This window comes from Ruditapes philippinarum, unplaced genomic scaffold (assembly GCF_026571515.1).
Source record: "Ruditapes philippinarum isolate M1 unplaced genomic scaffold, ASM2657151v2 ctg328_1_1_1_1, whole genome shotgun sequence".
NCBI lineage: Eukaryota > Metazoa > Mollusca > Bivalvia > Venerida > Veneridae > Ruditapes > Ruditapes philippinarum.
In genome coordinates, this window is record NW_026857729.1 from 320,620 (window position 1) to 347,666 (window position 27,047).

At 31.6% G+C, this 27,047-nt stretch overlaps 1 protein-coding gene across 1 annotated transcript in view; it reads right to left on the reverse strand.

The window, feature by feature from the left end:
- Positions 1–4,599: 4,599 nt before the first annotated feature.
- The window catches only part of LOC132750732 (cytochrome P450 3A12-like), a 40,697-nt gene continuing 18,249 nt past the window's right edge, over positions 4,600–27,047 (reverse strand). Inside the window, exons 2-14 of the mRNA XM_060740766.1 lie at positions 22,622–23,083; positions 22,015–22,111; positions 19,340–19,392; positions 16,365–16,461; positions 15,845–15,967; positions 14,903–14,994; positions 14,285–14,436; positions 13,595–13,710; positions 12,662–12,922; positions 12,066–12,157; positions 11,483–11,620; positions 10,857–11,019; positions 4,600–8,421 (exon numbers count right to left, since the gene is read on the reverse strand). Coding sequence (XP_060596749.1) covers positions 8,341–8,421; positions 10,857–11,019; positions 11,483–11,620; positions 12,066–12,157; positions 12,662–12,922; positions 13,595–13,710; positions 14,285–14,436; positions 14,903–14,994; positions 15,845–15,967; positions 16,365–16,461; positions 19,340–19,392; positions 22,015–22,111; positions 22,622–22,695 — 1,539 coding nt within the window. The 5' untranslated portion in view covers positions 22,696–23,083 and the 3' untranslated portion in view covers positions 4,600–8,340. The remainder of the gene's footprint in view (positions 8,422–10,856; positions 11,020–11,482; positions 11,621–12,065; positions 12,158–12,661; positions 12,923–13,594; positions 13,711–14,284; positions 14,437–14,902; positions 14,995–15,844; positions 15,968–16,364; positions 16,462–19,339; positions 19,393–22,014; positions 22,112–22,621; positions 23,084–27,047) is intronic.

Below are 27,047 nucleotides of genomic sequence, written 5' to 3' on the forward strand. Positions count from 1 at the left end.
ACATATAAAAAATTTAAGAAGTACCCACAGAAATACACCCATTAGATGCCGTTGAAGAAACTGAACATAAATAACCATTTCACGAGGTAAGTTGATGCATTTTTTCTAAATTGCGAAATAATAGTCATCTTTCCAGCTCATTTTCAAAATATAATCTAGGAAATATTGTCCATAAGTATTCGGGTGTATATTTCAGAGATATATCTTGTACGCGTATTTTTTAAAACTAACGACAATGTAGTGATTTTTACTTAAAAGCACATTAAATTATGCCTCAGAAATCCTTCTTTATTAAATTCTTAAGAAATGTAAAACACATGTTTAATAATGTTTTAATAATGAATTTAGAACATGTAAGATATTTAACAGCTGAAGAAAGTAGTGCTGAATGTGCAGTAATGTGTCGTAAAGGTAGCAAAATGTAAACAAATAGTATTTTGACTTCCATACAAAATACTAATTCATTATTATTATACCAATTGCCAGCAAAGCAAAAGATGCAAAGATAGTTCATTTATATGGCAAATAAGTATTTTTTTGTGGAACTTGTAACAAGACACCAAATATTTAAAATTTTGAGAAATAAAAATGATAGCATTTCTGACGCATAATGTGCCTTTAACACTACTTCCATCTTTTAATAATTACGCTAGAAGATTATGTTCATATACGTGTAGTGATTTACTGAATGGCTTACTGGTCAGAATCTCCTGTAAAACGAAGGCATTGTTTAAAGCAAAAAACAAAAAAAAGAATACTTTGATCATTGTTTCAGGTTTGTCCTCGAGGTCAGGATGCATAAAATGGCGATTACTTTCCACTGTAGTCAACATCTTTATAATAACTGCATTTTCAGATTTTGAAAAAAAAAAGATCGAGATAATGTTTAAATATTAGAAAAAGTCTGTAAACTGTGTAATGTTTTGTTTTGCTCTTTTTCAGGTATGTTCACTTTATTATTTGAAATAAAATAATAAACTGGGCATGCGCGAGAAAGTGTACTGATACCTCATTTAGAGCACCCCAAAGCGTACTGATACCTCATTTAGAGCACCCCAAAGTTTTCCAATACTGAAATTTAGAGAACGCCGATCTTCAAAGGAAAGTTGTGGCGGTCATGCGATAAGACAAGGAAGTTAATCACAAGTGTGCATTACATGATCCGATACTACAATTATTTATATCATGTATATAGCAGATAATACAATGTTATAGAACAAAATATTATTATTCATCATATAAATGTTCAATTTAAGATACTTAGAAATATTTGAACAATTTTTTTTTCACACATCCTTTTATATGGATATTCAAATGTTATTGTTTTCATCAAAATTAGAAGAAAAAAACATTGTAGATCTAGACAAATCCACTTTAAAAGATACAGTACCGTTATTAAAATCAACCTGTATACCATATGAGTCACATTCAATATTCGTTGTATGATTAATTTCACAACAGCAACAAAACAACACAATCAAAAAACCCAACAACAACAAAAAGCAAGAGAACACGAGACGATGACCCACTTTTGGGAATAATTAACGGGCGTCCGTGACGTCATTTCCGTGAATGCTTCAATACTTATATGCCTAACGATAGGTGCAACTGAGCGTTATGACAGACTATCGATTAGAGTTGGAAATAAAAGCACTGATAACTCCATCGCTTTTTAGACAAAGATTCTTTATTTTGTTTGCTTCAACGATTTACATGTTATCCTGTATAAATATGTACTATATCAGAAGTATTTTTATCAACATTATAATAATTATTTTAACGATCCGTGGCTTTAAATTACTTGCCCCCTTACAGTTGTGATCTTGAATCGTGTCAGGAACTTTGGGTTCTTTCATGTGAGGAAATTATCCAACTGGCTTAAAGAACGTCGGTGGTTTTAGTCAGGTGCTTGTTCCTGCTTGCAATAGTGCACGAAAGGGCACCTGATGTCTTCTTTCACCAGTAAATTAAGGTAAAGCTGCGAAGTCGATATATGACTTGTACTTTGTTGATACGACCTTAACCCAGCCTAACATTTAAAACAAGTTTAAATAGTTTTAACATTTCTTGAACTGTCAGTTTCAATCAGTGGTTTCTGTACTCTCATATTCAAGGTGCGTTGGAACAATATTAATAATTCTAAAGGTTGTATGGCTCGAAATGAAATTTCAAAATTTGTTGAAAGCTTGTTTATTACACTGTATATTATTTTTGCCTTATAAATAAACAGATAATCATACACACAATTGTAATAAGATGGCTCTATATTAAACAAGCCTTCAATAAAAACGTCCTTTTGTCTTAATATTAACTATAATATGCTTTGATATACAATAGTAACGTTAATACTATCTTGGCTATATTGCAAAATGAGAGTATTCCCAACATATCTAAATAGTTTTGATATTTCTTGAATGTCAACATCAATAAAAGCACGATGTATGATTAGATTTCCACAGATTCGCAGATAAAACAAATCAAGATTTATACTCGTATAAACCATATCGATATTAAACAGGCTTTTCGAAATGAAGGCACTGAAAATACTTCTTTTCGAGATTTGTGAACCAATCTCGACCAGTAAATGTTCTGCAAATTTTCAGATGATTGCTCCAAAATACTCATTTTCATTGTGCAAAATGACCCTTAAATAAAAAAATCATAACGATTTATACTCAAACCAGAATACGAGTCGCACACAATAATTTAATAATCAATTTAAATATCAATATACATCTGTACTATCCTTTCTAGATTTTTTCCATTTCCTGTTCTTCTCTTGATCTTATAATTTAAAAAGTTTCTTATATTCTTTACCTCATTGAAATTCCTTTAATAGTGAATGCATTAATGTACGCAATAAATTGAAAAGCTTAAAAAGTGCAGTGGTCTATAATTCAAAGTCTTTATTATTCTGACTTAATCTGATTAAAACCTCCTAAGTAACGTTAGTAAGTTAGCATAAGGATTTGATAGGCACCAATAGGAAGTTACCTTTTGGTGGACTGTCAAACATCCAATCATCGACAAGCTTTTACAAGTTCAAAAGCGATGCATTTTCTTATTTAAACCACTGAATAACCAATACTTAGTAGGTAAATTTACGATTCCGTGTTGGCTAGATAGCCGGCACATAAACTGGCAAAACATTCTTGAAAATTAATTAAGTAATTGAGTCTATTATTTCCAGTTTATTTGTTTCTAATTACTTCAAACAATTCTTTTCTAACAAAAGTCAACAATTTGTCTAACTTCCAAGGACAGCGATATTTTGATATTTCGTTTTAATGCCTGTATGTAAAGGACCTTTTGATTGCATGGTTAAAAACAGCTTTCATTGAAAATCCAATTCACAATGAAGGAGAAACATACACGGCGGCAATCAGTTCTACATTTAAGAAATTACATAATAACTAATAAGTAGAACATAACTTTGGTCAGTTTGCATTTTAACTTTATTTGGTTATCATTTAATTAACAAACGCCCGTTACAACGGAAAACGAACAGAATTCGTTTAAGAATGCTGTTGGCAAGTGAAAGACACATGATCCGATATTACATCTTAATATCTTAATATAATTTTATGTATATAGACATTTTGACCTCAGTGGAGATCCTTTAATTATACAAATAGGTGATGTAAGTTATAAGAGAACTTTGCTCATCTTGGAATTTAACCATCATCAAATGTAATAAATGACAAGAATAATCACGGTACAACAACGTAACATTTATTTGTAATTGTAAACAATAAAGATAAAGAACCATGAACATCAATCATTTCAAATGTTATCAATGTATATACAAACATTATTAGAATGAATAGAAGAACTTTGTTTGTTTCTTGGCACAATTGTCTAGACCAGTTGAGTATTTGTATTTTCAGTGTTAAAGATTTACTGACCTCCACTTATTCTACAGGCTGTCAAGCCAACAATAAGTTTACTTGGAATCAATTCATTCGAACCAATTCGATACGTAACAAAATGTTCAAGGAAATGTTTAAGGAAAGTTAACATTACTCAAAAATCTAGTGTTGTTTACAAAAGTCTTCCTTAGACTCGCCATTTATACGGTTCATTTTCTTCCCGCAAAAAGCCACAAAAAATACAGACTTAAATTTGATTGTAAACATGTTTCTAGTGGCATAAAGATTTACATATTCCGTTATTAATTCCTCTTGTATTATTTTTGTCCAAATGAATAGTAAACGTCAATGTCCAAATGAATAGTAAACGTCAATGTCTTAAAATCCCATATACCAATGTTTCGACCGAACAATCTTCTTCAAGGTACATAAATATATAATTAACAATAAACAGGAAAATTATGTCAGGGTCACATGAAGTCAATAGCAACAAATAATCTATTTGCCCAACTTTTAAAAAGTCCCGTCTCAGTCAAAATTATATTTGATACAGGTTTACCCGTTTCTTAATTTTAAACAAAACATATATCAAAATTCTCAATATTTTGAAAAACTTGTTTTAATTTTTTTATTTAAAAACACAGTATGGTGTGGTGTGACTTTGCCCTCTAAAAGAATAGGTTACGTATCAACAATGTGCCGTTATTATGTCATTAGATTATGTGTAATATAAGAAAAAAAAATATTACTATAAACAATAATATGTCAATATATATAATAATATGTCAATCCAAGAGTAACTTAACTTAAATACAACAAATAAGAATAATTATTCTAAAAACCAAACATCCTGTTATATTGAACATTTTCAAATAGAACTACTATTATTCATATTTAGATACATTTCAACCTCTCAAAAATGAATTTGTGATAATGTGCTGATTTTGTTTCATTGTGATTTTAATTGAATATACTATTTATGTATATATAAAATGATTATGTACTTATTGTACAAGTCTTGAATGAACTGTTTCATTTGCTAGAAAATAAACTTATTTGAGTACAGAAACCAACACCCTTACCAGGGTCAAATGTTATAAAGAAATTATCTAAGCTCAAACTCTAATCTCATGTATGTGATTGATCAGAAACTGCTTGAGAATGCACACTGACCAATGATAATCCTGCAATTTGAGACCGAACTCAGTAGAATGTTTTACAACTCCGACGCCAGTGTTTAGAGGACTTATGGTGTATCTGCAATAGTAGACAGAGCAATGTGGCTGTTATATAATCCTCTGCCGTGCTGGCATGAAGACAAATAGAATAAAAAAATCTCCATTCATCACAATATTTTAAATAGATAAGTTTAATTAAGTCAGTCTGATAAGTCAGCTCACTTCAACCCATATTTTTACAGTGAATTCAATTTTAAAGAAATACTGTTAATACTGGCAAGTATAAATAAAATAAAAGCACAGTGGAACCGAAAACAACATCAAAAAAGGCAAGGGAACTTAAAGGAAATCCACTGAGGTTTTTGTCGACACGACGGGTTTGGAATTAGTTTTTTCCCTAGATTTATGTACTAATAATGTAGGTATAAACCAATTACTTGTGTGCAAATTTTCACATTCCTTCACCCGTTTTTTTCTTCAGAATAATCAGTTTTCTTCGGTAAAGTGGCCAACAATGAAACGCGTCGAAATGTATTTCGCTCACATCTGGCAAAGAATTACACACAATCAATTTTCAATTTTATACTGGGTATATTTTTCTTGATTATTCTTTGAAGTGTTTTCCACATTTCCATTTAAAAGTGCTTATCTTGAAACTGTCGGGATTTTCAAATTTTATGTTTTTAAGCATTTGAACCTCAGTGGAATTCCTTGAAGCCTTTAAAACATATTCATGACTTTATGATAGTACAGTTACTTGTTAAACAAAACTGCAATTGAGGTATACATAATTTAATAAATAACAAACAACTTAACAAATGTAATGGCAAGATGCATACAAACAACACAAGTAGTAATATTTTGTTTGTTTTCAATACACAAAAAACACCATTTATAATTTATGTAACTCATGTTCTGATTTATAATACAAAGTTTATTAAAATCTGAATTAATTTTTAATGGATTTCCATATAACGTAACGTCACAATGTATATTTCCCACCATCTTTGAAGTTGACGTCGTGTGACGTCATTTTTTGCTTATTCACTGACGAAGAACATACTAGTTCGAAACCGATATGAATAATAAATAATTGAATGTACGCGTGTGGTTTGTCTTATTGGAATCATACAAAGTTTATTAAGCATGGAACATGATGCCAATGTTTACAGCCAAATAAATAAAAAATAAATACATACACATACAATGAAAAACAGGACCATTTTTCGGAGAACGTAAAAGATAAACCAAAAGAAACCAATTCTAGACAGATCTGTACAACTTATATTTTCATAATGACAAAATTTTCCGGCCATAGGCCGTCTGAAGTCAGTTTGACTACCTATATATTTTACAGGGCTGAATATAAGTAGAATTATCATTGGTCATTTCAAAATCTGGAAATCTCATTGGTCATTATAAAATAAAATGGAAATGATCATTCTTGCCATTCTATAGTACAATTTAAAGGATAGTTGTAAAATAAATCTAAATGATAGTTCTTACCATATTCTTTATTTATCGAAAACTTAGATATAACAAAGTTAACCAATTTTATTTCGACCCAGGATCATTTTGAAAAAATATTTATTGTTTCAAATGTCCATATAGATAATTCCCAGCAGTGATAACTTCCCCTGATCAGGACAGTAGCAAAGTATTTGATATGTAGTAAAAGTAGTCCTGTTGAAAATATTTGCAAATGTCTATGCTATTTTGAAAAAGTTCAGGTTTCCGCCTGGTTGGCTTACTTATACCAAAAATGAGTAGATATGACCTGCTGTGAAAATGTGATTTGGAGTTGTTTTTCTTTTAAAAATTTCTTCTCTTGCAACTTCTTCATAAATAAGTATGTGACATTCATACATAATACCATTACATTAAGTACGATGTCTAAAATAATCATAAAACAGATAGTTTGTACACATGAGTGAGTTTAAGTTTTGCCAAGTATATGATACAACTTTTAAACACAATTAGAATTTAAAATAAACAAAAAAAAAATCAACACATTAAAAGAAAACGAACATTTCTAAAATAGAATTTAAAAAGTCTCAACGAGCAATTCATAACAATAAATAATCAATTTGTTCATGTCATATTTGATAAATAAGCAGATTTGCTTACTCTTGATGTCATGTATAAAGTAAAACCTTTGCAGAACGTCCATTTGTACACCAACCGTCTCTTCAACAACAGTATTGCATGCATAAAACAAAGTGGTCAAGTTTCGTACAATATAAAAAAAGAAAAGGAAATTTATAATATAATGCTTTGTTAAGATTCTTACCTACGTCTGTATAATGATTTTAGAGAAAACGATTTTAATTTAAAATATTCAAGAAGAATGCGGTTTTCAGAAGAACAAAAAGTATGAATTGCATTCTCTCTGAACAGATTTGGGTGAACTTAGAAAATACGTCTTCATAGTACATTAATTAATCCAGCTACAATATTTTTTTACAATTAACGAATAGATAAAATTACTTAAACATTTTCAAACGTAGATGCTTCTGTCTTGATTAAATACAAGATGTAGTCTGGCAGCATCAGAAATCGCTACACATGATGCGGGTAACCAAAGCGCCAATAACGCTAGAAAACGGTCATAGATTGGCTTTGATACTGATATCCATTAAAGGGAGACACAGGCAAAATTTTCATTTCTTAGTTTTGATTTTGTCATTCATTCTTCTGTAAATGCCCTCAAAATGAATATATAGACAGTCACTGAAGCAAAACTTGTTTCCATATAAAGAATAAAATGGTGTTTTCCTAATTTGACCCGCGTGGGTCAGGTTAGAGCATTTTGATTTCGCAATATTTGTCAAAGTGGACGCTGGAAACATTAAAGGTTTGTTTAGGTCACCTTGCTTGTTTTAAAACTATTTGGTGATTCTATTTGCGTCTAAATTTTGTTCAACATGTATAGATGTATTTATGTTGAAACCCCAAGAAATGTCATTTTAGCCTGATTTGAGTACTTAAGATAATTTATATATTTTTGTCATTATTTTGCCTGAATATCCTTTTAATGCACAACAAGAATCATTTGATCGTGTGAAGCTAATTCACTTATATCATCAAGGGTCTGTATAGGAGGTAGATCGTTAGATGAAACCTGAAAGAATACTGTCAAAAATCTTGAGTCTAATCCTTTTTTCAGTGAATGTTATGAATCTGTTATTGTGACTGTTGAATCTTAAGTAGAACCGAAGCTTTTAAAGCAAGGTACAACGAATTCCAAATGAAATAAACTTTGATTTTGATAGAATAATGTATACATAGTGTTCTTATGATGCTCTTTTTGTCAATTGTATACACACTCCATTTGCTGGTGTCAGAGAGGGGCGCAGCGCTTGTTTCAGAGGAGTCTGAAATAAAAGCAATTTTAGCGATGAAACATATTATGCAGTTATATATATATATATTGTTATAAATAAGGATGCTAGTTTTTATCTGATTAATTTTAACAGAGTCAAGTTACACAATTATTCATAATTAAATAGTTAACGGGTATTTTAAAGCTAAATCTAAATCTTTTGAAATACTTAGATAGAATTTAAAACTAGTGAATTTTTGATGTTTCGATAACTGTATGGTCGATGCGCGAACATTCTGAAACTTATAATGTTTTCTGTTATTTAACGGACATGATAATTGTGCGCAAACAGAAAAACAACTGTTACAAAACCAAATATTATGGTGCACTTTTAAGTAGGATTTTAACCGCTTAGCAATGATTTCCTGCATATGCCATTCGCTCGTAGTGTACTATAGCAACATATTAATTTCATACAGGCATTTTGGAACTATTGTTATTTTGTTTGTTTTTGTTTTTCAAAATTAAAACACTATTTTGGGAATCTACAGGTGGCAGAGATGTAGCTTTATATTGAGTATGATAATTACAGTAGGAGGAACCAAAAATCCATTTACAGCATTTGGATGATAAAGTACAACAGGATCGATCAGATCAATAACAAGAACTGGCGGAGGACAGTATTGGCTCGACTATTCAAAAATTTGTCACAAGAGAGTTTGTTGAGTATAATAATGCTAGTTACCTATGAATACATAAAATTGACCGAAAAGATACAAAGGCTTATTATTAAGATGTTATATCAAGTAAATCACTGCTTTATTATTAATAATGCATAAAAATGTCCAAAAAACACACAAACTCTTCAGTAGTTATGGAGATAACAGCTTACAAGCAAAACTTTACCATGAATTTCTAAGTTGAAAAAGGGGAGAAAAATCAGCCTAAATGCAAGATAGAATTATGGATCTTGGTCAGTGACCTACAATTAAATTCTAAATGCATATGTGAAGTTTTAAATAAATATCTTTAATACTTACTGAGATATGTATTGTAAAACTTGCATATAAACATTAACCTAGAGACTAAGTAGAAAAGGGGAGATGAATCAGCCTAAATGCGAGTAGAGTTATGGAACTTGGTCAGTGACATACAATTATGACTCTCCAATTATGTCCATAAGTACATGTGTAAAGTTTCAAGTAAATATCTTTGAAGACCTTTAACCAATTTCTAAGTTTCAAAGGGGCAAATAACTCTGCAAATATTGCAGGCAGAGTTATGCAATTTTTCAAACTGATGTACATTGTTACTATAAAAAAGTATTGTAAATTTCAATTGAATTTCTCAAGCAATAATTGAGATTTTTGACTTTACAAAAACACTTTAAGCAAAATTTCTAAGTTATAAAGGGGCATTATTCTGTAAATATTATAGACAGAGTTATCCAACTTGTCAATCTGATGTACATTGTTACTATAAATAAATATTATAAGTTTCAACTGAATATCTCTAGCAATAATTGAGATATTTGAATTTACAAAAAACTTTTACCAAAATTTCCAAGTTAAAAAGGGGCATAATTCTGTAAATATTGTAGGCAGAGTTATCCAACTTGTCAATCTGATGTACAATGTTACTATAAATAAGTATTGTAAGTTTCAATTGAATATCTCAAGCAATAATTGAGATATTTGAATTTACAAAAAACTTTAACCAACGCAGACGCCGACGCGGACGCTGACGCCGACGCCGGGGCGACTACAATAGCTCTCATATTCTTCGAATAGTCGAGCTAAAAATGTATCTAAACTGTATAAAGCTATATCTGGAACTTTTAAATGATGTTGTTTTTGTATCTAATTTATAGAAAGATTTGTAACAAACAATGTCTATGTCATTTGATATACCCAAATGTTGTACGTATACAGAATAATAAAAAAGAATGTTCACGAACGTAATATTTAGCTGCTATTTTAGCAACTCTGATGATGATTTATCCAATGCATGTTTTTCATTCTAGGGTTTTTTTTTGTTAAATGTATACATGAACGTAATTACCATTTTTTTGAATTGTTATACAATTTGAATTGGACAAATTTTGGGGAAACCAGAATTTCATAGTGCAAAAGACGCGTATTCTTACATAGAAATACGCACACATGTAAAGACAAACACATAAAATCACGCGAGCATGGCCGTTGTTGCATACTTAAAAAAATGAATGAAACAGGTCGACATGTAAAAAAGGTTACTTAAAAGGTTACTTCAACTACGGGCCAGTGGAATCATGATAAAAGAATATCAAAACGAAACAAAAATAAAAAAAACTTGGAATTACCGAATCAGACATATTTGTATGCAATAAAAGTCCTAATGCACCTTTCCGTGTATTAACAGAGGAACCTAAAATGCAGAGGAAGAAATAATCTTCAATCTTTTTATATAAGAGATATATTCACACTGCTCATTTACAACATTATTTACCTCTGTATTTTTACACGTTGTTAATCTGTAGTTCTTAACAATACTGATAACTGCTATTTTCACTTTGATTATTGCAAGCTTCTGCCCCGGGCACATTCTTGGACCTTGACCAAATGGAAGAAAACTATACTGGTGACAATTTCGTCTGCTCTCTTCGGAGAATCTGAAAGAAACGCACTTATTTTTGACGCTGTAATAGTATAATATATGTTTTAGTAGTTAATATCTATCTAAAGGCAATGAAGAGGCGACTTTGTAAATAGACTACATATAAAGTATTTATAGCATGGAATTTAATAGCTGTTACAAACAAGATATGAGCCACGTAACAACGTCACGACAAAACCAACATAATGCGTTTGCGACCAGCATGGATCCAGACCAGTCTGATCAGGATCAATGCCGTTCTCTTTCAGTTTCTCTACTTGTAAGAGAGTTTGTAAGCGAACAGCAGGGATCCTGATCAGACTGCGTGGATGTGCAGGCTGGTCTGGATCCATACTGGTCGAAAACGCACAATGTTTGTTTTTTCCTGTTGCGGCTCATATATTGCTAAGAATGACCAAGATTTTAGAACAAACATACATGATATAATGAACATAATTATGCAATGACAATATAATTACCTTTCGGGCAAGAACGCTTCAGGTAGATTGAACAAACTTGCGTCCTTGTACAAAGGACTTGTCATCACCCTTACGACCATCCCTTTTTGAAATTGCACATCTCTTATTGTACAAGTTTCTGTGCACACCCGGGAAACCCTAAAACAGAAAAAATACCGATTGAGTATACAAATCACGCCTTAAGTGTTGTCTGCTTTTGCCACGTGGTTTCAAGGTCATTTGAAACTATGAGAAGTAAAATTAATTATATGTGAGAGTTTAATACTACCTATGACAATTTATGTCAAATGATTTCACGCATACAAATGCTACTGTATAAATACTGTAGACTTACTGGGAAGGAGATGTTCAGCTTAATCGTAAGTATTACGGAACGGAATTCAAAGGGTAATCAATTTGAGTTTTGTCCAGGGTGCACATTTGTTTCTTATTTTGTAGAATAAAGATATGACAGTCTGTTATATGTAGAAAACAACAGGTTGAACATCATTGACAGCTTACGTAAATGTAAGGGAAACATTCATGAAGCCAGTGAGATACCGACTCGTGGAGATTTTGAAAAAAGCAAAAAAACGTCTCTTACCCTGGAGCTATAGGATGGTGGCGGTATGTTTCATTGAACAGCATATCAAAATACTCCATTTTTTTCAGCTGTTCAGAAGAGATATCTTCATCCTAAAAGGAAAAAATTTCATGTATTGGGATTTTATATTTGGAAAGTGCAACATAACTCATGCTACTAGCACCTGCTTAAGCAGTATTTAATCTTCACTCAAGTAAGTAATCAGACAAATAGTAGAAAAACACACTTATTCAATTATGACATTATAATGTATCCGATGTTCTCAATATATTACATTTAAAGCTTAACGAACAATATAATTTCCTTTTAAGAAAGTTCAATTTGTATTTCTAAGTATTGAAAACAATTCAAGGCTAAAATTTCGTGACTATCTAAATGATATGTCACACTTTTGATCTCAACATTTTATTAACAAGGGCACATCCGACAACTCCCATTGCAAACTGGTACCACACTTTTGTTCTCGACATTCCACAAGGCCTTTGACCATGACCATTGAATACTAAACTACTGTTCTCTACGATTTACAAGGCCTCTGACATTGACCGTTTTAAACAGGCACACTTTAACGTTTTTAATAACGTTAGGGAATTTACCTGATCGCCCATGTTTTTGATTTCGTCGTATAGTTTATCTTGGCAATCCTGATGACAAGCTAGTTCATACAGAATGAACAGAATCATTGCGGTGGTTGTTGAGTGTATCTCGCTCAGGAGTGTCAACATATGAGCAATAATTTCGTCAGTAGAAAGATTTCGATGTGCAGAGCGGCCGTCAGCGTCCCGGCAAGGTACTTTTGAAGAGAGGAGGAAAGCAAACAGACTGTCATGCACCTCCTGGCTATCTTTATTATTGTTCTGTAAAATTTCATTGAAGTATGCATCAACTAAGCATAAATCTTTGCACGATGATTAAGGAACAATATTACTGTTACAAAATTAACTTTACGACACGATATTAAACACAAAAAGATGATCATTTATGGTATGTTTGTTATATCATCAGCTTAAAATAAACACAATTAAAAAAAATAAAATACGTTGATAAGAAGCATTTGTCAACCTCAAGAAGGTTTTAAGATGATAAACTTTTATCGGAGAAATACCCGGTATTGTAATTTGTAGTAAGTTTATGATAATATGGAAATAAAAGTCCTCTGACCCAGGTTTTCCAAAAATCCAAAGTTCTTATATATTTACAATGTCCTCAGTCGTACATGTAACTGCTCAACTGAGTAATAAGTATTTACTCTTTTAGCGTTTCACCAATAAACTTTAGTTTTAACTCGAAACGGATGTTATGACAAAATTGATAATATTTCGGACGATATAAGCTGCTCATGTCATAATTACATTTACATTTCAATTTTTCACTATCTGATTATATTAGATGTAAATGTATCAATTTAGTAAACATGTTACGTTGATGTGCCTTTGGTACAACTCTAATAAAATATATGTTCTGCTCTGTTCTTATGAACGTACATGAAGAACAAGTGTTCAACAGTCAGCAAACAGCTACATACTAACCCGGCGAGAAGATAGTTCTTCAACGAACTCTCTTAGAATCTTTACAACCTTTTCGTGCGCATATTTATATTTCTTGTCCGCACATTTCAGAAGTGGTGCTAGCCGAGGGAAAAGTCCTGTAATTGTATAAGAACGTTTTTATCTCTTATCATTATCTATATCTATTTTTGAAAGGATATTATTTATTCAAATTTACGGTTATGGGCGCCCTTAGATCAGTGTAAATATGATTTTAACTGATTATATTATGAATGCAACAAAAGAAATGAAAGTATAACAAAATTAAACATCAATGCAAAAACAAATTACAAATATTTAACTTAAAAAGGAACTCCACTTTGGTTTAAAATTTGTAAAGTTATAAAGTCTCTATCATTTCGGACTTAGATCAACTAGGGCACTTAAAACAGAACTACAGCATAAAAAAATGTTCAGAATTACATTCAAAATTGTGTTTATGTTATTTTTAGGCCGATTTTAATTGAAAACACTTTTCATTTTTAGCTATTTTATACAATTAATAAAAAAAATCTGTAAAAAACAGACATTTTGCACACAAAGGCTTGGTCTATACCTACATCAAACGATGCGTATTTCAAATGATATTTCTGGCATTACAAAACAAAATCAGTTCTTTTTAGCCCTCTAAAACTGAATTTAAATTCAATAACCCAAAACAAAAATATTTACGAGCTAGTCCCCCGACTTCGTTGTCTGCAGATGCGGACAAGTTGCTTTGAATCTCGTAGTCATAAAATGAATGTTTGTATAGTTCAAACCTCTCATCATTCATGTTTAAAACGATCCGGATGACCCCGTCCGACACGTACTGATCTATGGCACTATATGAAATTATATACATATTTCTCAAATTAACAATTTGAATGTTAAGAAATAGAAATATCATTGTGGGTTATTCTGTCACGTATGATCGAAATATTTTAAAACTATTGATTATGGTGGTTTTTCTAATAAATTCCCAGGGAACAAAACACACTTTTTCTGCTTTTGCTTTGTGGTGCTTAAGCGATCACAATAATACCTATGTGATGTTTTTTTCAATAGTTACTGGCGCTCCCGGATTAGGTGCGACATTCTCAAATATTTCATTATCATCTTCTTCTATGATATCTTCATTAAAGTAAACAAACCATTCCATTCATTAACGTGTAATGGTAATTAGAAATCACAAATCATTCCTACTTCCGAGAAAATAAATGTGTTACATCAGCTTACTAAATATGATGCTCTCTTGTCGAGCTAACTGTTATTCTTAACATTTATTTACATAACTTGATATGATATTACCTTGATATGTTGATACCGTCTGATACAGTTTTTAATTCATCAGAGATTTGTTGAAGCATATACTTTGCGGTTACCTGCATTTTGTCAATAACCTGTCGATATAAACATAGTACAAAAAGTTAATATGGAAACCTCAAAGGATATTCGAGATGATGTTATTGAAAATGTTGCTGTACATTTTGTGTAGCCCGTTCATGGACACTCTTTGGAAATCTAAAATACTAATGTAGCCTAAAAGCCCTGCTTTTGGCAGATTACAACACTTAAAGATATAATATGCTAAAATGTGACATTCGAAAATATTGATAATTGTTACAAAGACTCTTTGTAAAACTAAAATAAAAAAGATTTTGACTTCATATAAAGTAGGATTATGTTTAAACCTCTACAATTTATAGGTGGACTCAATATGAATATATCGTGTCATTAAGAAAAAACTTTTCTTGACCAGTAACAGGGAATGCAGATTCCCAATACACTGTTTATTCATTATTCATTCTTTTATTCAAGTTAGACGACGTCATTTAAATGCACAATATTCTTAAGGGAACAATACAATTTTAATTCTTAAGAAAGGGCAAATATGAGTTTTATTACGTTTAAATACTAGTTTAAGAGAAGGTAAGATGCTTATTTCACGAACAAAGATTGCGGATTGCAAAATTTTTGTCATTAAAGTAGCAAAACATATCTAAAGTATTATTTGGACTTCCATTCAAATGATGAATCGCTATAATTAAAAGCTAAAGATGAGTAGCTTTTACGAAACTAATAACAGAATACCAAATAAAGGAAAAATACATATGCAAAAAGTGCCTTTAAATTTCAACAACAAAAATAACAAAACAATAAATGAACCAAACCATTCAAAAAACAAATGAGGATTAATTTTCAACAGTTAGTTATGTTAGCCTTAGACCCACATGTGAAGAAATTGCTTACCAATTTTAAAGTGATTGGCGAGTTCAGCATTTTAGTAAACACAATTCGCTGATTTTTCCAATGATCGCCGTCTATTTCAATCAGTCGCAAGTTGTCAGGGTAGTAGATGAAGGGTCGGTAACTCTTAAAATATAAAAAAAATATTGGTCAGCACAAATGGTTGAAAATTGAAAAAAATCTTCATGAATGGGTAAAAACTGTTAAACAATCACGTTCATATTAGATATGTATTAAGTATATGAAAGGGAGGTAACTTTTAAAAATATAACAGTAACACGTTTCCTACGTAGGCTATAAAAAGGAAGATAAATCTGTTACCATTGGTAAAATCATGAAATTTAAGAATAGTACATTCTGTAATGCATTTTTTTTCATTTGTTTTGAAAAGTAAATTTATTAAAGATAGCTACAATTTCTGAAAATCTTTAAAATATTTCTTCTTAATACATTTTCGTTAACTGTTTTTAGTTTATTAAATATATATTAATAATGACGAAAAATGAAGAAAACAAACTCTTACTGTGCGAATACCGAATTTGTCAAAATATCTATTCAAAATGTCCTGGGCATAGTCTACATCATTGACCACGATACCGGCTCGGAATCCTTCGTAAAATCTGTAAAGAAAATGTTATAATTGTATGATAAAAACAATATGTATGTTCATATAATATATGGTTAAAACGCTACTTTAGATTCGCGATCGCTTTCGGCCTTTCCGTTTCTTTTTCAGCGGCATTTATTATACATACGAAGATAAATTTGTACACATGTGCATAATAAATGTTGCTGAAGAAGACTAAATGGCCGAAAACTACCGTGACTTTAATGAAGCGTTTTTAACTATACATGGAAAATAAGAGATTTAGCCGTATATTAGATGCATTTGATTTGAGGTAGCGATAAATAGAATAGAAATTTTTCATGACTTACAAATATCGTAATGTGAAGCCTGGTCAGGCGCAAGTTCTGGACTTTTATTACATATTACTAACAACTGTCCTTTCCGATCGTTGATAATTATAAAGCTAGCCGTAAGCTGTGGCATTCTCCTCAACAATTTATTTATGAGACAAATTGGAAATTTACCACGGTCCCATGTAGGTTGACAAATGAAAATGGACGGGAAATTCTGGCAAACTAACCGGATTCGAATCCATGGGCCTCTACCGTGTCGGGGCTCTACCGGCTACACTTACCGACCGCTTACATATTTTCTTCATTATAAGTAGGCCATATACAACAAGCAATTATCATAGTATTGCAAGCAATCCATAAGTCCCCTACCGGTTAGAACCCCAGCAACATTCTGATGGGCCATTTGCCATTCAATTTTACCAGTGAATGAATGACATGAATGAACTTAAATCTTTTGAGTTCTAAGTTTGTCTATACCACAGTAATGTGTTAAGTTTCCATGCCTAGTAAGGAAATTATGTTTATACAACCTTGTCATAATATTACGATGTGGGATTTTAAAGTAAATCCTATAAGGAATGAAGAAGTTAGAGTGGAAATACCAGTTTCTCGAAAAAAATCTAAGTTCAATGGGGAAATAATTCTGGAAATAGTCTTGCTAGAGTATTTGACCTTCTCAAAAATGTTGAGTGATAATAAGAAACATATATATGAAGTTTGAAGTAGATACATTCGGAAATAAAGAAGTTATTTAAAAAAGACAACATTTTTTCCCCTAAAAAATCTAAGTTCAAGGGAGGTAATACTGATAATTTTTGTGCTAGAGTTATAAACCTTGTCACATATGATGTGGTTGATGACCAGAAACTTATATTTAAAGTTTGAAGTAAACACCTTAAGAAATAAAGAAAATATAGTGAAAAAGCTGAAAAATTTAAATCAGAAATCTTGAAATTCAGGCTATTTGTTGCCATAGCAACCAGAATTTTCAACATAGGAAGAAAAGAAAAAGATGTGCATAATCTGCAGACTGCCATCTACCCATATTTCAAGTTTCATAAAAATATTTTCAGTACTTTTTGATTTATCACTGGATCCAGTTTATGTGTTAAATTTGCCATATTTTCAGACTATTTGTTGCCATAGCAACCAGAATTTTTTAACATAAGAAGAAAAAAAAGACGTGCATAATCTCCATACTGCCATCTATCCATATATCAAGTTTCATAAAAAATATTTTCAGTACTTTTTACGTTATCGCAGGATCCAGTTTTGTGGACGGACGGACTGACAGACAGACGGACAGACAGACAGACAGACGGACGGACGTACTTAGCAGACGTGTTTGTGGGGTTATTCCTTTGATCTCTTTACCCAACAAGAGCAATTTTTTTTAACCCCATAAGAGCATTTTTAACCACATAATACATGTCTCTACGGAATGAACCCCATACAGAGTGCCTGTACATAAACCTTAACCTCATAATGTAGCTCTCGTCTGCTCGGACAGACGGACGGAGGGTAAACCTAAAGTCCCCTCCGGTTAAACCGGTAGGGGACTAATAAAGAACTTATAGTGAAAGAGCTGAAAAATTTAAATCAGAAATCTTGAAATTCAGACTATTTGTTGCCATAGCAACCAGAATTTTTAACATAGGAAGAAAAGAAAAAAATGTGCATAATCTCCAGACTGCCATCTACCCATATTTGAAGTTTCATAAAAATATTTTCAGTACTTTTTGAGTTATCACTGGATCCAGTTTATGTGTTAAATTTGCCATATTTTCAGACTATTTGTTGCCATAGCAACCAGAATTTTCAACATAGGAAGAAAAGAAAAAGACGTGCATAATCTCCATACTGCCATCTATCCATATATCAAGTTTCATAAAAATATTTTCAGTACTTTTTGCGTTATCAAGGGATCCAGTTTTGTGGACGGACGGACTGACGGACTGACAGACATACAGACAGACGGACAGACAGACAGACGGACAGACGGACGGAGGGTAAACCTAAAGTCCCCTCCGGTTAAACCGGTAGGGGACTAATAATCCATAAAATATATCATTTTAAATAACTCTATTTGCTGGATATTTTAAATGAAATACGAGAAACTTATAGAAGAGTACATTTACGTATTGAATTATAAATCATATATGCATAATAAATTTACTCGTTTTAAATAAGTAATTGAAAGCGCGTCGAAAAAAGGCTATCTAATTTGTACGAGGGGGCGTAGCTCCCGTGTAACAATCAGATTGCGAAGTGTTTTTATGTTCTTTCTCTTTTGTATCATACGCGAAGTTAACAACACGTTTCCTGTTGTCACAATATGAAACCCTAGAAAAACGTAGCCAATGAACAGGCATCTGAATATAATATTTCTATCGCTATCCCTTTCACTGTCGTAAAAATAAGTAAACCCAAAAATAAATGAGCCAATCAATATGCATGCTCTGGAATGGGGGTAACTTATACTTGCACTCCAGTTTTGCACACTGTGCATATATGTTTATAATTTAACTTTGAGAAGGCTCCGAAACTATTATATAAGATAGTACATGTATAACTTACCCATAAACGTTTCCATATCTATTCTTCCAGTCATCAAACACATTCAGAACATTCTGTAATTATAAGAAATGCCAATGAAACACCCATCCACACCCTCGCCAAAGAGAAAGAAAAAAATTAACATTCTTATTTCTCAAAACTTTTTACCATTTTTTTTGTCCTGTGACCGTTTCAAAAAGTTTATTGGCCATGTAACTGAATTACCACTTCGCTTTTATTGCATTTTAAAATTCACTTGCGTTATATTTATTTAGTATTTTGTATTGAAGTTTACATTTTGCCTTCTCTCTTCCCCTCGTTACGTGTACGTCGTAGAGAAAATACAGGGCATCGTCAGAAGATTTAAAGACTTGAGACGGCGCTAAAGATCGACCGATGTCCTGACTAAAGCCGAGGGGCGTGGCCCTACAAAGTAGGCTTCGGGTCGACGAGGATGGTGTGCTAAGGTTCGTGAGCCCCTAGCACGGTTAGACGGCTTGAACGGCAAGGCCTTTTGATGGCACAAACAACCCTTTTCAGGGCTACCCTTTCATATTGTCGCAGTTAACTGTACATTTAGGTTTTCATTGACCGCCCTACAGTGACCTACTTTTGACTCAAATTCATATCTTTGTCTAATACTCCGTGGTAATTGCATGGAGGTATTTATCATCACTTTGTGCTGCGAAATTAACTCTTTAAGGGCATGACTGGTGACATGTCCGGGGTCCGTACTCGACAGCGAGATCTGCATTTTGTGCCTAAAAGGGCGGATGGACCCTCATTAAGCATTTACTTCATACATACATTTACATTTTGCTACTTTAATACACATTCAGCGCAACATTGTTCCGGTGATAACCGTCAAACAGGTTGTAAATCCATTATTAGCGAAAATAGTATAAAGCATAAATTTCTATAGAAGAAAAAACATAAACTATTTAGATGAATAAGATCTAAAAACTGAATGATGAAGGATAGGTTTCATTATAAATTATTCTGGCAAAATTGTTATATACTCCAGACAAACATTTTTAATTAGGAAGAAAATTTAAAAAAGCGGATGTATTGCTATAGCAACCACTGCAAAGATTTTTGTTTTCTTTTTTCTTATTGCAATAAAAAGGCAAATAAACGGTAGATTTCTACATTTCTACAACAGCAATTTGAATGTTTTATGGTTCAGAATATACTGAATCGGTTAAGCGGTAAAATTCACAGCCGCCGCACACAATTTATTCTCTACTGACGTTTCAAATGTTGATTTTATCATTTAAAATAATTCATCTATTGAGTAAAAGAATTCATTAAACCAACACTCCCTGTTTCAAGGCATAAAATATGAATACATATATTGCTTTGAATTTGTATTGATTGGTTCTTTTTTAAAGTAATTGTTTTCAATTTGAATAAATATTTTATGATTTTGTACTTGTAGAAATGATGACGTCTTGAAATATTTATGAACGTTTCCGATTATTTTATGCGTAAATGAAATATTAATGAAAGATTGCACACCTACGTCCATGCTCATTTTGAATAAGTAAGCAAGAAATTTATTTAATTAAAATGACATGTGTAAACATATTTAACAAATCAAATAATATAACATATTAAATACACCCGGCCCAATGGGCTCATAAGTCAACTTCAATAAACGTGAACTATTTACTTTAAAGCATAGGTGATTATATCAACAGGCTGATTTGTAGAACTCAAATCTATAACGTAATTGAAAAGTTTGGATATCTTTCAGTACATAATTTTATTCTGCTTTAAACTAATACAAAAAAATGTTCAGTAGAGAAAAAAGTTACGAAGCAGAAGTTATTTTCCTATTTTTTTACAAATACATGATTAAATCATTATTCATTTTATATTATAGTCAATTACACTTTGGTCATGCATAAGCATTAATCTGAAGGCATGCTTATAGTAGTGCTGATAGCGATGATTCTAAAAAATCAGGACATTGAAGCGTCTTCAATGCATGTCGAAAAGATTCCATGATTTATGAAATAAACATGTTGCATTTTTTAAATGTTAAGTTAAGATATAAGATTTATTTTGGCATAATGTACACACATGGTAATATGACACATGGAGTAATACATAACACAAACATGTGCACAAACACCCATGACATGCATACCATCACCCGAGAGAACACAAACAAGGGTAAACCCCTATTTTCCTAAGGGTCCATAAGTGTTGGTGGCATGACATAGAAAGGCAATTATAAATGTAAGCATATAATGCATAATGGTATTCCCTTTACATGATTTACATGAATAATTCTATGAAAATACATCCAATTAGGAAAGAATATCAAAATTAAAAAAAAAAAAGTCGAAAGGCAGTGTAAAAAAAGTTATTATCCTATCTTTACAAAATCTATAAGTTATCGTCATATCTGGTTAAAATTGCATTTCAACACTTTTTAAATATTTTTTTAAAGCCAAGTACTATATATGTGTGAGTTTTGTTACTTCTATCTAACTGATTGTCATTCTTGTAAAATATGTTATTGAAATTATTTGCATCAGGGAAGACCCGTTGCCAATGCTGAGAGAACTTGTGGGTCAACCCTTTTGTCAATTATGTCATGTCATTGTATTGTAACTGTCTACATGTATGTATTTGCCTTATTTTTGGCAATAAAATATGTTTAAATCATTAAAACTTCACGTTTTTACCTTTCCTTTGAACTCCAGAACATTTCCGAATACCCAGATTGGTTTTGGTCCTGGTATACCAAGGCGTTCGAGAACAGTATAGGTATCCTTCATATATCTTCAAACGAAACATGTGAACAATTAATGCCCATAAAACCTATATCAATAGCTATGTACAATAAACGTTTTAACATAATTATTTATATAAAAAATATGTACGCATATAAAATATAATTATAATCCCTATGGCAAATTTGTTTTAAAATTTACCGAACAAATAGACTAAATATCGAAATATAAGAAAACACGTTTGTTTTAACTGAACATATTATATTATAAGATTTTCCGTAAACTATAGAAACAATTGCATTGATTACAAATAAATGTAATAAAACATTCATTTTACATGAAATGATTTGATTTATATTAGCATTTCATTCAATATGTCCTTCAAACTGCACTGCATAATTATATAAACAGTGAAAAAAAATTGCTATCACATTTTCAATTTTACAACCAACTCGTCATAGAATATTTAACAAAATTTTCAAAGAAATGTAAAAAGTCATAATTTCAGTTAATATACTTGTATTACAAGATCCATTAATATAAAAAGGAGCCAACTCACCTGTATAAAAATCCAATGCACATTAGAAGACATAATAAGATGATTAAGGGATTAATGTCCAAAAAGAAAACCATTGTGTTGATTGGAAATAAAAAGTGTTGATTGTTTTTATCCAAGAACTAATCTCAAAAATCAAGTTGATTTTTTTCGCATCATTGTTACATATTTGAAATATAAAATCAAATCCTTTTCGGATGATGTATCCCGAAGGCTAACAGACTTTTCGCCACCTTAACTTTTAGCTCTGATATATCAAACTTATCTTTCTTCTTTCCCTATACACTCGTTGTGATAACTGATGAATGAACGCGTAAAGCAATATATGAGAATTTTAAAAGTACTATTGGAAATTGCAATGATTCCATTGGTTAAGACATCGGTGACGTTGACATTTATATCAGCGGCATTATTTCTCTTACACCTGGTCATTCTAGTTCTTCAATTCACAACGTAATAACATTGCTGAAAAAAAGAAAGGAGTAGAAAATTGCAAAAATCTTAGTCTATTAGAAAATGCCATAAAGTTTCATTTTCGTGAACTTTCATTTTGTTATAACTAAGTTTCAATAAAAACGTATAGTTTAACTGTAAGCATTGATAACGTATTTGTCAGTGTCGTTAACATTAACTAAATATGTGATTTTTTATTATCTTACAATGTATTTCATAAAGAATTTTTTTTTTTCGTACAGAAAGGTAAAATTTAAAAAAATCAAAGAAAATTGCAATTTTAACCGATAGAATCACACATTTTAACACTGGATTTTTATCTAGCAGAATATCAACAGTTTGTAAAAATAAACTGCAGGTTAACATCGTTTTATTTTTTTGTCGACAAATTTTGTCATCTGGTAGCAACATACAAATGAATTAAACAGTCAAAATTAAGAATCGGATCTTAGCAGAAAGCACACTATTTCCACTTAAGGGAGTGGTAAGTAATATTACAATCGGGAAGATTATATATAAAAGGAAAGATCAACAAAAGAGAGTGTTATCCACAAAACGCAGCATTAGACAGAGACGAAATTTCAGTAATGAACCCAGCAATTTCCTGAATCTGTCACCACAGTAAAAATACCCCCTCCGCCCACCCGCACTCTAAAATCTATTTCACATTCAATTACATTATCATTTTATATGTGTACTGCATTGAATCTATTGATTATTATTTTATAAGGACCTGATATCTTAAAAACACGAGCAACCAGACCCTTTCCGCCCCACTCTCTTCATATTCTCAGTTATTTTAAACATAATAATACAGTTGCTTCCACATCAAACTTTGCTGATGAATATTTTACACTTTCCTCTTTAAACTTTCCTCTGAATACATGAAACACGTACTCTTCAGTTATCGCGTTGATAATTTATTTACCTCGAAAAAAACTATTCAATTTAATATACTAACACACTCCTTTGATTTGATATGAATGCTTGTAATAATAGTACTAATGTTGCAAAGGTGTTTCGTAAAAAAATCAAAATCTTCCACTTTTTTAATCTTTGATTGCTTTTATATTATGTGTTTGATAGAAATATAATACAGTTTAAAAATCTCGTAGTTGAGATTTGACGACTTTTCTTTTAGGACCATTGACCTGCAAAAGTACTAAATATTTTAGATAAACTTAATCACGATTATTAACAAAAAGAAATCTAAATAATGACCCCAAGAGATTATTACGTGAAACCTTAATGTTTAGAAGTGCAACAGTCTTTGATTACAGCGTAAACAATTGTTAAACTGGTTAAAAGGAACTCTTCTTAGGTCTGACCTGTTTTTAAATTGAAACATTTCAGAATGGTCTCAAATGACTAAAATTTATGCAATGCAAAAATGCATTTTTAAATTTTTTCCTTAGTTCTTTAATTGAATCTATGTTTGAACTGACACGACATGTTCTAAGTTTAAAGCTTTTATCTAAATTTCCTAAAACAAAATATCTCTCTCCCTCTCACTCTCTATAAATATATTTTTTAATAAATTTTTTCAGCATAAACCGGTGATTTTATTTTCAAATATATTTCGTCTGCGCTATGAGAGATGCATTTGAAAGTATAAATTAGTGTGACGTTGTAGTAACAGTCAGGTCAACCCGAACAGATCAATCGCTAAGAGCGCGAGATTAGTAATTTTGACATTGTGGGTTAGATTCCTAGGCAAGCCAACTAAAATTACTAATCAGTCTTTCGTATGAGACTTTAAATCGACGTCCCGTGTATAAGTGCTTAAACACCTGGCACGTTAAAGAACCTGGCACGTTAAAGAACCAGAAGAAGCTTTTAAAATTTGGGCACCATTCTGTATCTGAATCTTGCACTATCCTCTGTATAAAATGACTAATACTCTTCTGGACGACTTGCCCATATAAGCAACCGGTGGCGAGTAAATTAATCTTAAATGTATACACGTAACAGTCAGGACAATCCTGTGAGAATGGTTGTTCCAACATCTCAAAGAATCCACCCTCTACTCAGATACACTATTCTTGTGGCCATATCAACTCTAAAAATGTATTGCTTATGGCTTCCCTTTGAGAATATAGTGTTTATTCACTGGAAAAGCGTATCCCAAGTTTGGTACGTATGACATACTTTTAAAGAGATAACCCTACAAAAGAATATTTTGATAATGTTTTTATGCGACAGGGGCATATATAGTGTTACCTTGTTCCGTCCTTTCCTCATCATCAGTTTCAGTTCTTAGTAACGGTTTCACACATTCAACTCAAATTTGACATATGGATATATCATGAGAAAATATAGGTCAAGTTTGAATTTGGTCATGGTTCGAAGATTGTTGGCAGAGTTATAAAACGTAAACTCAAATTTGACATGTGGATACGACAAAGGAATGCGCAGGTCAAGTTTAAATTTGGTCATGGTTTGATGATTTTTTGGCGGGGTTATGCCCCTTTCACTTTAAAAAAATGAAATTTTCAGTTTCCGTTGATTATCCCCCAACAGTTGTCCATATTCAACTCAAATTTAACATATGGATATGTCATAAAAATAGACAGGTCAAGTTCGTTTAATGATAGCTGACAGTTGAACTTTGGAAAAAATCAGTTTTTTATGTTTCCGTTCATTATCTATACAATGGTTGTACACTATCAACACAAATTTGACATATACATACATCTTAGGCAAAACGAACCTGCAACATTTTACAATTTTGTCGTGTTGGGCTGTCTTTAGGGATTCTGTTTTTCACAATTTAGGAATAAGCAGTTCAAATTTGAATTTGGTCGTGGTTCAGGGATTTTGGACAAGTTACCTCTCTTGAATATTGGAAAAATTTTGAAAATTTTCAGTTTCAGCACTCCAATTTTTGTGAAAATGTATGTAGTCATTATTTAGGTTACAAATATGCAATATGCAATTTAACAATAGGTTAACACTGAATAGTTTCAGTGCCTTGAACTTTGTAGGAAAATGGTTTGTGTTTACATTGAATAGTTTTCAGGAATTTAAAATGAAAAAAATAGCTTGTTCAATGAATTTTGAACTAAATATTATAACATCTGAAATTTTGGCTGCATGCAGGGGCATCCGTGGTGTGGCGACACATTTCTAGTTTTGAGAATGTCTTGATTTGAATGTTGTGAGCGCTTTGTGTGAATATTACCTACAGCAAAACTCCTCTTATTAAGACCACTGATTTGTCTAAGTTAAAACATTTTAAATTGCGGGTCGGAAAACGTAACATGGTTAATGTACCCTTTTTCATGCATTAACCTCTTTAGAAACCCAAGGACACATATAAAGCCCGAGCCCCGTGGGCTTCAGCTATTTTTGCACGAACATTGCGCATGATTATCATTCTTGTATAAAGTATACATTTGAAGAAGTAATTCCGCGCTTTGTTATTTGGAAATCTATTAAACTATTAAAAATAAAATTTTCTACATAGCTGAGGTCAAAAGTACAAACTGATATATTATGTATGTCTTTATCATATATTATATACAAAGTCGGTTTGCATACATACTAAGTGTCATTAGTGACATACTTAATTCAAAAGTAATACCACCTTTTGGTATTTAGTATATAATAACCTCTAAGGACATGAATGGGGACATGTGTGGGGTCCTTACTCTCAGTGCCTGAAAGGGCGGATGGACCCTCATTAAGCCTTGAATACATACAAATGTCATATATTATCCTCGTGTTGTTGTTCTTTTTTCTTTTGTTTTGTCTTCTTTTTTGTAATGTATTTGTTTTGGATTATCGTGAAAGATAAGTTTTTTCATCTTTATCCAGAGTTTTGTAGAATACGAAAATACATATTAAAGTTACGTCATAACACACAAAAAAAATCTAATCATCTGTAACATAATAATAATCTTAAAGGTAAAACAGTGGAAAGAGACCTTTACGGCAGAAAACGAAACAAACATGCACTCTTTATAAAGAAATAAGA